General features: G+C 50.9%; 1 protein-coding gene across 1 annotated transcript in view; it reads right to left on the reverse strand.

Annotated features, from left to right (window-relative positions):
* Nucleotides 1-7954: 7954 nt before the first annotated feature.
* The window catches only part of CFAP45 (cilia and flagella associated protein 45), a 31258-nt gene continuing 24500 nt past the window's right edge, over nt 7955-14712 (reverse strand). Inside the window, exons 8-12 of the mRNA XM_036273492.1 lie at nt 13687-13833; nt 11197-11310; nt 10161-10354; nt 8414-8638; nt 7955-8071 (exon numbers count right to left, since the gene is read on the reverse strand). Of these exons, the coding sequence (XP_036129385.1) occupies nt 7993-8071; nt 8414-8638; nt 10161-10354; nt 11197-11310; nt 13687-13833 (759 nt within the window). The 3' untranslated portion in view covers nt 7955-7992. The remainder of the gene's footprint in view (nt 8072-8413; nt 8639-10160; nt 10355-11196; nt 11311-13686; nt 13834-14712) is intronic.

Consider the following 14712-nt stretch of genomic DNA (forward strand, 5'->3'; position numbering starts at 1 on the left):
GCCTGACCAAATAGGGGACACCCAAGCACCCTGATTCTCAATCCAGAGTGATCTAAGAAAAGGGCGTGTGACCCTGTGGGTTACTAGATCCACCCATGGGGGCAAAGCATGGAAGGGCGGTGATGGGTAGAGGGGTGTGCAGGTGGGACCAGGAAGAGGGAGACTAAAGAGAAAGGAAAGTAAGGCTGCAGTGTAGGGTTGGGAGCAGAATAGGGTTGGGATGAAGGCTGGATTAAGGTTGGGGTGAAAGTTGGGGTTAGTTGGAATGCTGAATGAGGCTGAGGTCAGATTTGAGGTTGAGATGGTAATTAAGGTTGAGATTAGGGTCAGTGTAATAGTTTGGACTGAGGCTAGGGTTGATGGGCGGGATCCGTGTTACGATAAGGAATAGCGTTTTAGTGTCATTTACAGCCATGCCTGAAATGCAGTGACAGCTCAGTCAAAGGCTGCGTGGAGACTGATTCAGGATTGGGAGTACAGCTGGGTTGGAATTGAGTTTAGGGTTCAAATTAGAATAAACTGTGGTTATACTATGGATTAAAGTTACGTGGGCAGGAGGATTCACGGGGATCAAAATTAGGCTTTATTTATGATACAGAAAGACCTCAGCCTCCATCTGCTAAAGCCAAGTTTGGCTTGATGTTTTATCCCTGGGAGAATACCAATGGCACATTTTGATTGGGGGCCCAAGATTTTGGGGAGAGTTTCAAATATCCATGAGCCCATCAGGCTCATGATGAGTATGAAGCAAATTAATCCAATGAAAAGGGATTTGGGGAGGGGATACAGGAAGCTATTTGTAATGAGTGGGGCTCTGGCACCACATTGAACTAATAGATGGGGTCTCTCAGAAACGGTTTTACTGGGGGTGTGTCCTGGCTTTGGAGTCCAAGAGATGGGAGCTGGGGAAGACTGAGGGCCTAGGTGCTCCTAGAACAGCCACTTTTGAGGGCACCACGCAGGGGCCCCTCCAAACCTCAAAAGGCAAAGCACATTGTTGCTCTCCTCTGACCCATTGAGGGCTAATTGCCACCTCCTTGCAATTTGGAGCCCATAAAAAATGCTGTCAGCCTTCCTGCCTTGTACCCTGAGCCCTGCCAGGTTTTGGGGGGCAGTGGTGGAGTAAGGGTACTAGGTATCAGTTTAGTTTTTATAGCATAGGTCTAGCCCATGGCCCCCATCCCACAGGCCAAGTTTTTCTCCAGCAGAAAAAGAGGGCTCACTGCTGGGAAGGCCCCTACCCAACTCCTCTCTCTCCTTTGTCCCCACCTAGTCTTCACCCCAAACATCCCATTCCCCCACCCACTTCTTTTTCAGGTTCCATAAAGGTATGGACAGAATCTGGAGACCACTGGGTTTCCCTCCATGCCACGAGGATACACCGTGATTACTAAGACGTAGAAGAACACATGTGGCACCCAAATGGCTCATTCAGGGGTTCAGAGAGAGAGAGACAGAGGCAGCAGATGGCCAGGCTATGACCTAGGGCCCAGCACACAAATTTCCAAAAAGGGTCCTTGGTTTTCCCTGTAAGATTTAGAGCTGTCCAGGGGAGAATGGCCCCTCTTTTGTGCATACCCCACAGTTTGGGTTGTATTTGCTTCCATTCTAAGACAGAAACAGAAACCCGAAGACAGAGGCTTAGAAAGCAATGAACAGAGACAAAGGAGAAGGGAAGAGGCAGGTCAAGAACCGAGAGCAGCCCAGACACTGCTTCTGAGGTACGGTGCAGCCTGACCCCAGAACACTGGGGGAAGGGCAGGAGGAGGACTTGGCCTGCCTCATCTTCCTCCAAAGTGCCCTTGACAGCAACTTGGCACCATCCCTGTAGCCCCTGCCCTCACCTGCCCAAACTGTCCCTCATCTCCTTCTCCAGACCCCCTGAGCTCAGGCTCAGGTTCCCATCTCCAGCCCCCAGGTCTGCAACTTGACCCTTTCTGAAACACACACACACACACACACACACACAGTCACCAGGCCCCTGAGCACCTCTCCCCAGTCCTCGTGTAGACCAGGCTCACCGCTGCAGCCCCAGGAGTGAGCAGCAGTATCCTGAGGAAAGGCCTGGGAGCAGGGGACACGAGCGGTGCAGGATGGCCCACATGCTAAGTCTCAGAGAGGGCAGACCAGGCACTACCGTCACAGAGCCGCCAGGGAGCTGCCTTTTCTCCCAGCTCAGTGCGGGTTTGGGCTTGGACAAGCACCAGCTGAGGCCGTGCTTTGAGGAGAAAAGCGTGGGGCTCAGAAGTGGTACAGTGATGTGATGGGAGAATGTCAAGTTCAGCTGAGGCGGGGTCAGAGGTAGTTACAGAATGAGAAATGAAAGCCACGTGTGCAGTTCTGTTTCAGAATCTAGGTTAGGGTTGGGGACTGAGGTCCAGATGAGGACCCGCAAGCAAGAGTTTCTGACATGTGACCTAGGGACTTCCTGAGCCCCTGCTCAGGCTTCCCAAGCCTCAGCAGTCCCTGCTGGTCCACCTCAGAAGAAGGGGGATGCCAGGAGGGACCCTGGGTAGGCCCACATCTCCTCAATGACATCCTGGAGCTGGCCCGGACTCCTGAGAACAAATAGCACGGAAAGGGGCCCCATCAGTGAAAGGAGGGGCCATCAGCAGATCACCACATCAAAGGGTGGTTGATTAAATGTTATGCACTGAACTGTTATCAGGGAATAATGGAGGAAAGAGAATTCACTTGTAAAGAGTGTGTGAATCCCTGATGACAGACCTGAAGAAGAATTAAGGGATCCTAAAGATAAAATATTTTTACCTCCCTGAGATCAACCATGTACCACAGCACCTTCATCTACTCAGCAGATGGGCTGGGACTTGCACTAGGCCCTGAGGAGCAGCGATTAGTGAAGCGAAGTGTCTGTCTTTCTAGAGCATCCAGTCCGGTGGGGGAGACAGACAAGGGAAGGGGTGCCAACCCCTCATCCCAACAGGATGAGCTGTGGTGAGCACAGCAAGGTCCCTGACCTGGTGGGAAGGATGTTTAAGCCGAGATCTAAGGGATACCCGAGGATGTGCGGGAGGGTTGGAAGTGGAGAGAGGTGGCCAAACGGTAACTGTGGTCCTTGGAAAATAAACCCGGGCCCTGCCAGAGACTACAGAGAAGAGAGTCAAGTCAAGAGAGACAGATGATGGTTATTTTTGGACTGAGGAGGGGAGATCCTTGAGAACTGAACCCCTGGGGACCCTCTACCCAATCCACCAGAGCACTCACTGGGATCAGAGCCAAGCCTTTCGTGTGTATGTTTGTATGTGGAGAGAGACCTTGCGATGGACTAGCCCATATGCCCACTGGGACTCGGACCCTTGAATTTGCAGAAATAAAATTTGCCTTTGATTCTCCAGTCTGGGTTCCTCCAGTGCATATCCACAGGGGGGACTGTGGTTGCCCTCGGCCCCCGGTGCGGCCTCAGACCTGCCTCACTTTCCTGGCAGGCAACAGAGCTAAGCTGGGTGTGCGTCTGCTTCGGAGCCTCCCCACTAAGCCTGTCCTGACCAGCCATCTCTCCGCTCTCCATGTTTGTTTCCTGTTGCCTGGACACTGAGAAGGGGGAAGGAGTGTGGGGAAGGGGGTGCCAGAGGGACAGGGCTCAGAAGCAACCCAGATCAGCCAGGGCAGGACAGCAACATGCCCAGCTCAGCAGATAAGGTGGAAGATTCCCAGCTTTTCCTCCCTCTGACAACCCACTCAGCCCCCCAAAAAATGCTCAGAAGAGCTATGTGTTTCCAGAACTCTGACACTTCCCCACACGGGCTCAGGCTGTACAGGAGCAGGGGCAGGAGATATCTGAAGGGGCATCATGTCAAAATAGCCTGAACATGTTTAGTGTGGTCCCAGCACACAGTGATTGTACAGGAAGACAGACATCAGCTCAGTAGGAAGAACTTTCTGAGCATGGGGACTGATCTGAGATGGTTTGGGTTGCTTTATGAGATAATGATTACCCAGAATCTCAAGAAGTACAAGCAAGCTCAGACTCTCCAACCATTTGATGAGAGATTTCAAAGGAGATTCAAGCCCCAGAGGGTCCTTGAGATCTCTTCCAGCCTTGAGATCCTATGATTTGGTCCTCACACCCACAAGCCCAGGAACAGTGTTTCCCCAGGGTCCATGCAGAAAAACTTAGCTCTGGGCAGTTTCTCTCCCACCTTCTCAACTTCTCTTTCCAGGAGTCTCCTGAGAAAGCCACCCATAATCTCAACCCTAGTCCTGCCCCAGCCTCAAAATCATCAAAGAGCATTGAGATAAGGGTGACCCATCTCCGTCTCTTGAGAGGACACGGAAATTGCAGGAAGGGTGCAGGACCTGCATTGCAAGAACATCCCAGCTGGGAGGGTGGGAGTTAAGACAGAGGGAAAGTCTAAGCTATTTAAAGTCAGTCAGATCAAGAATAACTTAGCCTTTTCTGGGACTCTAGATTTCTGTGATATTGGAAATGAACTTCTTACAGGTAACCTTGGCGTGATTTGCCAGTATAGCTCTCAGAGTAAGGAAGGGAGAGAGAACGGGGGCGGGTCACCTTGGCAGCAGTGTAGGATGAGGGCGAGACCTCTGGTCTGCAGTGAGCCTTCCCCACCTCCCTCTCTCCCCCAGGCTCCTGCTCTGGATGCAAGTGAGGACCTCTGTGGTCTCCACACTTAGACTTCTTGCCTGAGACTCCAGTGTCTCCCCTCCACTGTCAACTGAACAGCTTCACCCTTCTTCACCCCCAAAACCCTGTCTGGCTTTGAACTCGCTGAGCCCCTTTCATCCTAGCCCAATCAACTGCTTTTACTGAGACCAATTAATACCTGGACCCCAGTCACAGATGTGGATTCTGAGGCTTTCAGAGGTGCTGGAGGGCATCCCAGCACCCCACTGAGTCAGGGACAGCCTGGCTTGGCCACCAGCTCAGACAGCTGAGTCATGGCCAAATAGAGCTGCTTCTTCAGCAGGTGCAAAGGTTCCAAGACAGCCTTCAAGGCACAGCAGGGCATGACACAGGCAGCAGGCACGTGTGGGCAGGTGGGGCATGGAGTCCAGCCAGGAGCCAGGGGACATGTGCTCAGGAGGCCACTGCATAAAGACCTGATTCAATGCTCCGAGGTGGAGCCCAACTACTGGGTTTTCCAGGCTACACCATCCCAGTCTGGCATTGCAAGGACAAGAAGACCCAGAGGGCAGAAAAAGGGAGCTGGGAAGCCAATCAGGGACCCATACAACCAAGTCAATAGTTTAGGCACTTTATTTTCCTGCAAGCTTCTCACATCTTTACATCAATCAAGGGGACGCGCCAAACAGCCCTTCCTACTCCTCCCCAGATTCCCCAGCACCGCTCTTCCCTTTTCAGTTTCCCAGACACCCCTGAGCTGATTCAGTGGCTTGGAGGGGCGTACAGAGCTCATTTTGTCCCCTGAGAACTAGGAGAGAAAGCTGAGGCAATCCTAGGAGAAAGTACCGCCCACCCAGAGTTCCAATCTCTAGCAACAAGACTGAAGCTAATTGTTTCACCTCCCCTGCTCGTTGTATCTTCAATGAATTTCAGTTTTCTCTCTTCTTTGTCTCAGCGTCTCACCCCCGCCCCACTGCAAACTGGGCTCAAACAGTCCCCTACTGGCTCTACCAACAGTATCGTGCTGGACCCCACCAGCCCCTAGTTAATACTAGGAACCTTTGCTCTGTAATTATTCCCACTGCCATTCATGAGTGACAGCAATGGAGAGTTTATAAAACTTGCCAGCAGATGTGGCCGGCTAGCCTCAGATGCTTGGCTGTCAGGAATGTCCTACTTTTAGGAACAAGGTTCTACTGATAAGTCAGGCCAATCCTGACGCCCAAGGAAGCAGAGCTTCTCAGGAATCTGGAGAGAAGAAACTGAACCTCTCTTCCATATCATGAGTCAATTCCAAGAATTGCTAGAGGGATGGGCAACCCTGAGGGCTGAACTTGGAGCTTCTCTCCGAGTTCTCTCCCAAACCAGCTTCACCTGCTCAGAGGTGGCCATACCTCCATCTGAAGCCATACCTTGATTCACGTAACCTATAACTGCCCCTACCATGTCCAAGCTGCATCAAGACAATCTCACTATTGGGCCTTGGGGTCTGCCAGGCCCTGCCAACTTGAATTTTCACCAGCAGCAGTTCTGGTGAAATGCTAGCCTTGCTTTCAACCTGTGAACTTGGCTCATTTTTTTCCTACATGGTCTCAGCAAAGGGCATGCAACCTCTTTTCTCTTTGACCTGTACTCCAAGGGAGCCCATTTCTCCCAGCCCTGAAATGGATGACTTATGTAGGGAGCTGGGCAAACTCCAGGCACCCAAGGCCATTTCTGGCTTTCCTGGCAAGACGGTTCCCTGAAACAGGTAAAGGCTCACTCCTTGGTCCCTGTGGGTATTAACTGTGCAACAGGTGAAGCTCGGAGAGAATGTAGGCAAGTATGCCAGGTGCAGGAGGGGGCCCGAATCCCCAGTGGCATTGCCATGTCTTTTCTCCCACCCTAGGCTGGGTACCACACTTTCCAAGGCCCCTAGGGAGAAAGACAGCAGCTCCCCTAGATAGGAGTCATGCACTTAAGGGTACTGAGCAGGGGAGGTGAAAAAGCCTCTTCTCCAAGCAGCTGGTGGGCTGCCCACCTTGCTGGGCAAGGCTCCAGTCTCCCCCAGGGAGAAAGGTGGAGAAGGTGCCTAGGACGCTGCAGCTGTCCTGAGGAAGAGGAAGCACAGGAAGCAGCTTGCCCACTCTCCCTGCACCCTATGAAAAAAGGACTCTTGCCCGAGGCTCTTGTAACCTGGCGTTGTAAACACAACTGTCTTCTGCCAGCAGCTGTCTTCTGCCTCCTCTAGGGCAGGACCCACAGAGGGAGACTAGACGGGGCTCAGGATTTGAGAAATGAAACACCAGGGCAGAGGGGTGGGGCACCACTAGTGATGGGAGCTGGATGGAGGCACTGTCCCCTCAAAGCATACGCAAATGGGGAATGGCTCCATCCTCAGAAGCCAGCACTTCGGCCCAATGGGAGCCAGATAATCAAGGTCTTCCCCCAAAAGATGGAGATTGTTCTAAAGGTACAAGAAATGTAGTGGGAGCAGCTGGGGTGGGGGGGAGGAAATCAAGAGCAGACTAGAACAATGAAACATTTCTTGGGGGCAGAACTAGGCCTGCTGTGTCCACGAGTCCCTAGAAAGTACCCAGCACATTGTAGGTACTCGAGAAGTGTCTGAATGAGTGAACGAACAATGGGTTTGGGGAGCGCCATTCATCAGAGTGAGGTGGACGGAGGAGAACCCAGCCACTTGAGTGAGTGGGGCAGCTGTGTTTGGGTGAGGGGACGAGGCCTGCACCGTGAGGAGCAGGCCTCCGTGTGCCCTGCTGAGGGACAGGCAGGTGTCTGTGTGGTGGCACTGCCTGGCAGTGAAAAGGCTGTGGCAGGAGAGGGCTGAGACAGGTGGGTAAGCCCAGGTTTAGACTCAGATGTGATCTGAGTCATAGGCGTGAGCCCAGAAGAGCTCCACCTCAAGTGGCAGTGCCTCCTTCCCAGCCCAGCCCCACCAAGCCCAACCCAGCCCCGCCCAGCCTCTCCCTGAGAGCATCTCTAGCTCCTTGCCTCACCCCTTCAAATGCCTCTGAATTGGGCCTGGACTGGAGGCAGAAACTAGACTGTACTGAAAGCAAACGTGGCAGCATTCCAGGGGGTCACAAAAAGACCAGGAGCCACCAGGACAAGGGGACCGCCTGGCTTAGAAGGACAATCGTGGAGAGTACCTTTGCATTTCCGGGCCCTGAGCATCACCCCAGCCACGCCTGGGTCTCCCGTAACCTATTTCGCTCCACATTCAGTACCTGTAGTAGCCACATCCCCACACAAGGAAGCTGGACTGTTCCTTAGAGAAGTAGAATAAATTTAATCTGTAACTACCACAAGCCGAGTTTGGCAGCAGTCACGGACACCCAGAGATTGGGCGTAGGAATTGCCCTGTAGGAATCCAGAGGAGTGAGGGCCCCTCACTTCACAGAGGCGGCTGGCGGGATGTTAGCTCTGCGCTCGGCTTCAACGCAGTACTTCTCGGGGAGTCCAGTGGCTCTGCAGGAAACACAGGGGCGGTGTGAGGGGAGGGTGGGACCAGGGAGGAGAGAGCAGCAGGGAGTGGATGGGCTTTGGGGGGGTTACAGAACCTGGGGCCCTATACCCCCACCCCCACTCCCAGGATTCACCCCCTAAACAGATTCCTGTCGAAGCTCCAGCACCCTGCCAAGTAGCTCTCAGAGAGCCAGGAAAACCCACGCCCCGAGATTTTCCGCTGGAGCTTCCTTCAGAGGACAGCGTCCCTGAGTGCCTCTCCAACGCCCCCCTTCAGCCCCTGAATCCCAGCTGTCCAGCCAGCCCATCTCTTTGGGGACTGGGAGAGGAGCTGGGGAAGAGCACCTCAGCTCTTCAATCTTCTTCTTCTTGATGTCCTCAATGCGCTCGCGCCGCTTCTGGGCCTCCTCCTTGAGGCGCCGGCCCTCCTCGAAGGTGGCGACTCGGTCCTGCACCTGCTTCTGCTGGTTCTCACGCACCTGGCGCCTGAGCTCGTGGGCATGCTGCACGCGCCCTGAGGCCTTTTTCTCCTCCTCCAGCCTCTCCTTCTCAATCTGCTCTCTCTGAGCCCTGGAGGAGGGATGTGGGTTATGAAATGGGCTGAGCTGAGCTGCCCCAGCCAAAGAAAGGTGTGTGTGTGTTGGGGGGGCCCTCCAGGGCGGGCTCCCCCAGTCGATGTGTTTCAGAGACCCAGCCCTCTGTGGCTCAGAGATCAGCCTCCAAGGCTGCCTCTGAGCATGCCCCCCACTCCCTTCCCAGCCAGGACATGCTTAGAAGGGCCCCATGCTTGACTTAATGCTCCCCTGTCACTGTTTAGAAATTCTTAACCGTTTTTTAACAAGGGGCCTCATAGTCTCATTTTTACACTGGGCCCTGCAAATTATGTAGCTGGTCCTACACCCAGGGTTTCACTCACGAGAAGCTATTGTTTTCACTCTCTTATAACAAAGCACAACCTCGCTCCAGCTTGTTCTAAGATGTCTTTCTCCTTCTCTTTCCCTTCTTCCTTCCCCCCTTTCCTTCTTTACTTTCTTTCTCCCCCTGAACAGTAATAATAACATTACAAAACCAACAAAGGGGATACTTAAAAAGTTAAAGGAAGTGGCAAAATCTGTTATGTTAGCTCTCCTTAGAGGCTGGAAGAAGGAAGGGACTCTGCCTGACATCTCTTAGTTCTCTTGTTGCTCCAAACTCCTCTCAGGAGCCTCTTCCCCAGGAACACGTCATGGACCCTGACATCAGGGGGGAAAGGACTAACGTAGACTAGATAGGCTCAGAAAAACGCAAATGAAACGTATTTACATCTCAGAGGAAATGCAGTCATAAGCCATCTTGAGCTATCATTTTATTTCTTTCTCAGTACAATCAAAACCAAAATGTAGAATCATCGTAGACAGAGATCTCTCACCTGCTCTGCTCCCCTGGCGTTACTCACACCCCAGCAAAGGTACCAGAAGCGTGGTGTCACGTATTCATTACCCACTAGCCATCTTACAAGATGCAGTATACGTGGGACATCAGCTGAACTCCCAAAACTCTTGTATGCCATGCAGACATCTTTTAAAATCCCACTCCCACCGTAGAACCTTCTTAGTTTACCAGGAGACAACCGCTGACTCCCTTGCCCCACCGTGTTTACAGGCCACAGCCCCACTGTTCACACACCCACGCAGCAGGGAGACTGTCCTCTTTCCTGGCTGTTAGTTTTCTGTACAGAGAACAGTTTTCTGTTGTTTCACATTATGGGAAACAGGGAAAGTGGAGGAACTGAACGTGTCACTGGAGAGCCCCTGGGGTGGCTGGCAGCGGACAATCTGAATGGGGGAGACCCTGGCCATTTCATAGGGTTGGAGCAGTGTTCTAGAACTTTCAGAAACTACTGATGCCTGGGCCTCGCCCCAGACCAGTGAAGTCGGAATTTGTAGAGGTGCAGCCTGGGCATCAGTGCTGTTCGAAGGCTCCCGGGCATTTCTAGGAACCACTGGGTGGGACAGGTCAGTTATTTCTGCTTAGCCAACAGGCTGAGAGGTAAAGGCAACCCTCTGTCCAGAAGCAGGAATCCACAGATAGGCCACACGGGAGGCCCTCCTACCGAAGGATCCTCTCGAATTCATCCCGGTCCCGTTGCACCTGAACGGCCAGACTGTGCTCCTTGAAAGCCACCTGCTCCAGCCGACTTTTCCGCAGTTCGGCCTCTGTTTCCATCTTCTTCTGCGCGTTTTCCTTTTCCTTTCTGCGCCACTCTCTGTCTGCAACCTCCTGGTTGCGCTTTGCCCGCAAGGCATCCTGGGAAAGGAGAGGGTCGGGAGACCGTGAGGGTGCAGTGTTGTACCGACCAGGTGCCTTTGGGAGGACAGCCCTTCACAGACTTCCGACGCGGCCTGCTTTGGGAAGCTCCATGAATGTCTCAGGCGGCAAGGTTACTCTAGGAAAGATTAATGCAGTCCTATCCTACCATAGAACTTTCTGGTCAGAAGATACCCTGATCACTCATCCCAATCCTTTTTCTATACCTCAAACACCCCAGGTAGTCCTGCAACTGCTTCGCATTTTAAAAACTGCTAACAATGACCCTGGCCCATGTGGCTCAGTGATTAGAGTACAGTCCACACACTGAAGGGTTGCAGGTTCGATTCCCTGTCAAGGGCAGTATCTGGGTTGCAGGTGTGATCCCCTGCCCGATCAGGGTACATGCAGGAGGCAACCAATCAATGAGTCTCTCTCACAACAATGTTTCTCTCACCCCCCCCCCCAACCTCCCTTCCACTGTCTCTAAAAATCAATGGAAAAAATATCTTCAGGTGAGGATTAAAAGAACAACAACAAAAAACTGCTAATAATGGAGATGCTACACTTTCCTCTGTGACACATTTCAACGGCTGGTTAAGGTTGAAAGTTCTTGACAAAATAGTCAAAAACTTTCCCTTGAACCTTAAGCCCATAATGCGTCCTCAGTCCTTGCTGCCACGTACACTGGGAGCAGGCCCAGCTTCTCTTTCAGATGACTGGAGTCTAGGTAGCTGGCTCCCTTTCCTCTAAATCTCCACCCTTGAGGCCGTTTGACAGGCTGTCACAAGAATCGGTAAGGGAATGGGAGAGGTGGAGGGAAGCAGAGACTAAACAGGTACCTGTTCCGCCTGATAATCCTGGGCCTTTTCCTGCATGGCCCTCAGGCGTGTGATCTCCATCTCTTTCTCCCTCCTGATTCTCTCCTGCTCAGCCTCAAACTCTGCTTCTCGAGCCTGACAAAAAAGAAAGCCTTTGTAGAATAGCTCCCATTGCCCCCGCCTTGCAGTGAGAAACCAAGCCCCTGCACCAGTCTGTCCAGTATCTTCCCTACCACCTCTGAACTCTTTCTAGTAGGGCGAGATGACTGGCAATACAAGGGCATAAAACCAATTAGCATTTGTGAAACACTTTCTCCTGTATTATCCCAGAGGGCCCTCACATCTAATGAGATAGATATTGTAGATGAGGAAACTGATGTTCATAGAGGTCAAGGGTCCTGCCCAAGATCGCAGGGCTAGTCAGCTATTTGAATTTGAATTTGAATGCAGGTTTCCTGAGCACAGTCTCATGCTCCTTCTAATTTCACAATTTCTAAGTTACAAGGCCACTGGGCCAAGTTTCTAGAAGTAACAACTGTGGCTCCCTGCCTGTCTTGTAAAGTTTAGCAGGTGGAGGTTATCTCATTAGTCCCTGGGCAAATGGCCAACATGCTTTGGGCAGTCCTACAGTGGTTAGCAGATACCTAAGGGTTGAACCATCATAATTAGCTCCCTTTGCTACTCTTCTGTAAGAACAGACACATCCCTAAAAGCTTACCAAACCCAGTTTCCCAACAACCATTCCAGGGCAATCACAGACCAATGGCTCAGTTTGGGTGGAAATGTGATCTTCCCATAAAGAACATTCCTTAGCCCTCGTTCTATCTGCCCAGACTTCTGTGAGTTGCCTACTTGTGAGCTGTGCACACTGGCTATGTGTCCAGCTGGTCTCTCTGTTCCCCCTTGCCCTAGATGGCAGGGCAGAGAACGCTGGAGGCTTCCACAGCCAATTAGCTCTGAAGAGGCAGCCCTGGCTGCAAGAACAGAGACCACTGTGAGGTCAGGAAAGGACTTTTAAAATACTTGGATACTTACAGTGGGCAGTGGGTATGCCCAAGGGCCTGATTTCTTTGCCAGTCATCATCATCTTGCAGCTCCTCCTGCCAATGTTCTCTTCGTGTACGAAGACAAGACATATTCCTCTCCTGCTCAGAAGTCTATGGTGATTTCTCATTGTTCCATGCTTCTGGCTCTGCTCGAGGGTCAAGCCATGCCCAACAACTTCTCTCAACTCTCTGTCACCTTACCACCTCATTTCTTATCATGGCCACCACAGATGCTCTGCTATGGCCAGCAAATCTGTTCACCAACTCCAACACCACCTTCACCTATTCAGGGAAATAGCTGCTGAGTTCCATACTATTTGTCTAGGTATGTTCAGCCTAGTCTGACACTAGACACACATGGAAGCATTCAGGTCATCTTGAATCAATTGACAAGGTGGATGTAATGACTAAATGAAACAGCACGTGTGAAGCACTTGGCACAGAGCCTATGCACAGACTAAGTGCTCAGCAAACGGCAGTTGTATGATTGCTGGTACACACAAACCATCTGTGCCCCTCATCTTGGATTCTCACTCTGTCCCCTGTATATCCCGGCACCCAAAAAGAAAGCCAAAGCCAACAATTAAGCTTTGTTAAACTTCATTTTCTGTGGTTTGCATTTGGAGTATGTAGATATATCACACATGCCTTTCCAAATATATTCCCATACCCTTCCCCTATCCATCATTAAATTCACTGCTACAGAGAAGTATGATGTGCCCTCTGTCATCATGGAACCTCGAAATAGAGGAGAGACAGAACCAACACACATAGAATTGAGAAAGTTTCCTGCCACCTTGGGTCCCTCTTTTTCTTTTCACATAAATTCATGTTCACTCCATCTAAACAATACCTAGAAGGTTTCTTTTGCCCATCATTCCTCACAGACCCAATAATTCTATTACCCCATTTGCCCCAGAATGAGCCTGTACATTCCTAAGTTTCATGCCCAGTAACTATTGCAGGTGCTCCGCAGTGCATTTGCTCTTATGGGTTCCACGGTGGGGGGTGGGGAAGACTCCATTTTCTGAGTCTAGCACCCAGTACAGGATGCCCAATATGGGAATTTTCACAAGAAATGTATGAAAAGCTGGCCCATGATTACTGGGGATATAATTATCTAGGTCATGAGAAATCCATAGAAATCTTTAATTTCACCAATAGTTAAAATTTTCTTTCCTGCCTATACCTGACCCTCACCCCAACGTCTAATCAAAGATGTTAACAAGGATAATACCCTAATTTAGGTGTTGTTTTTTTCCAGGTTATTCTCTGTTAATGAATAAGTGAACTGGCCAAGATGCAGAGAAAAAGAAGCCAAGCCCTTGAACTAAGGACTTGACTTTTAGAACGAAGACAGGACTGCCTTGCGCTGGGGTTCCCTCAGTTCTCCGGCCTGCCTCTCCCCATGACAGGCATTCCATTCCCGGCCAGAAGTCCTAAGCATCAGAAACTGAGTCCCTACCATCTTCTTCTTGGTGAACTCCATCACCATCTGGTCTGCCAGCTTCTCCTGCGCCAGCAGCTCTGCTTTCTGTTTCTGGCTCTCATCGTTGATGCGCTTAATGTCAGCTTGCATCTTCAGTCTTTGCTGGCGCCTTAGTTCCATGTCCTGCCAGCAAAAGGAAGAGAGCCTCAGAGCAGAAGGGACATGACCCAGAGACAAGGATACAGCGATGCTCGTAGACGCAGGGAGACAACTGCTTCAATCGCTATTCTTCGTTAAAGTTGTTCTTACACGGGTTGTCCGTGACCTCATGCAGACAAATGGCCTCTTCACAGCCTTCATCCAACTAGACTCAGTGACAGCCCCTGACACTGTTGATCTATGTATACTCTCAAGAAGAGGAGGATCCAAAAATTCTAATTGGTGTCATTCTAAACCCCAGTCCTATGGCTCTGTTCATGGTATGTTCCTCCTGTCTTCAATTTCCTTCCCCTATTTAAACCCAAACTTTTGGTCATCGTCAATAGTGATGATTTAAATAATAAGCATTGCCCTAATTGAGTACTTTCTATTCATCGAGCACATAACCTATTTCTAACACCTAAACACATCCAAAAACCCTGAAAGTTAGGCCTCATTATCTCCCGTGCAGATGAAGAAACTGAGGCCCAGCGTTTAAGTAATTAGAACAGGGCTGAATAATAATCTGCCGGATTATTAGTTATTCAAAGCCAGAACTTTGAAACCTGACCTATCTAAATTCAAGTTCCAGTCTTCTCTGGAAATCTTACTTGATTGCCCCAAGTTTCCTTTCTCTCTTCATTGCTTAATCTCTGCACACCTCCTGGGATTTAATAACATATCACCTTGAAGGTCCCGTGCATGTCCTGTGTGTGCATCCTGTCACAGTTAGAGAACTGGGACCATGTGTCACACCTCCTCTCTTTCTCAACAAGAAATGTAGCCCAATTGAGAGAAAAAAAGAAAATAATAAACTATTGCTAAATGAGGCAGGGAAGTGGGGACCAATGTGAGGGAAAAAAA

The sequence above is a fragment of the Molossus molossus genome, unplaced genomic scaffold (assembly GCF_014108415.1).
Source record: "Molossus molossus isolate mMolMol1 unplaced genomic scaffold, mMolMol1.p scaffold_m16_p_20, whole genome shotgun sequence".
NCBI lineage: Eukaryota > Metazoa > Chordata > Mammalia > Chiroptera > Molossidae > Molossus > Molossus molossus.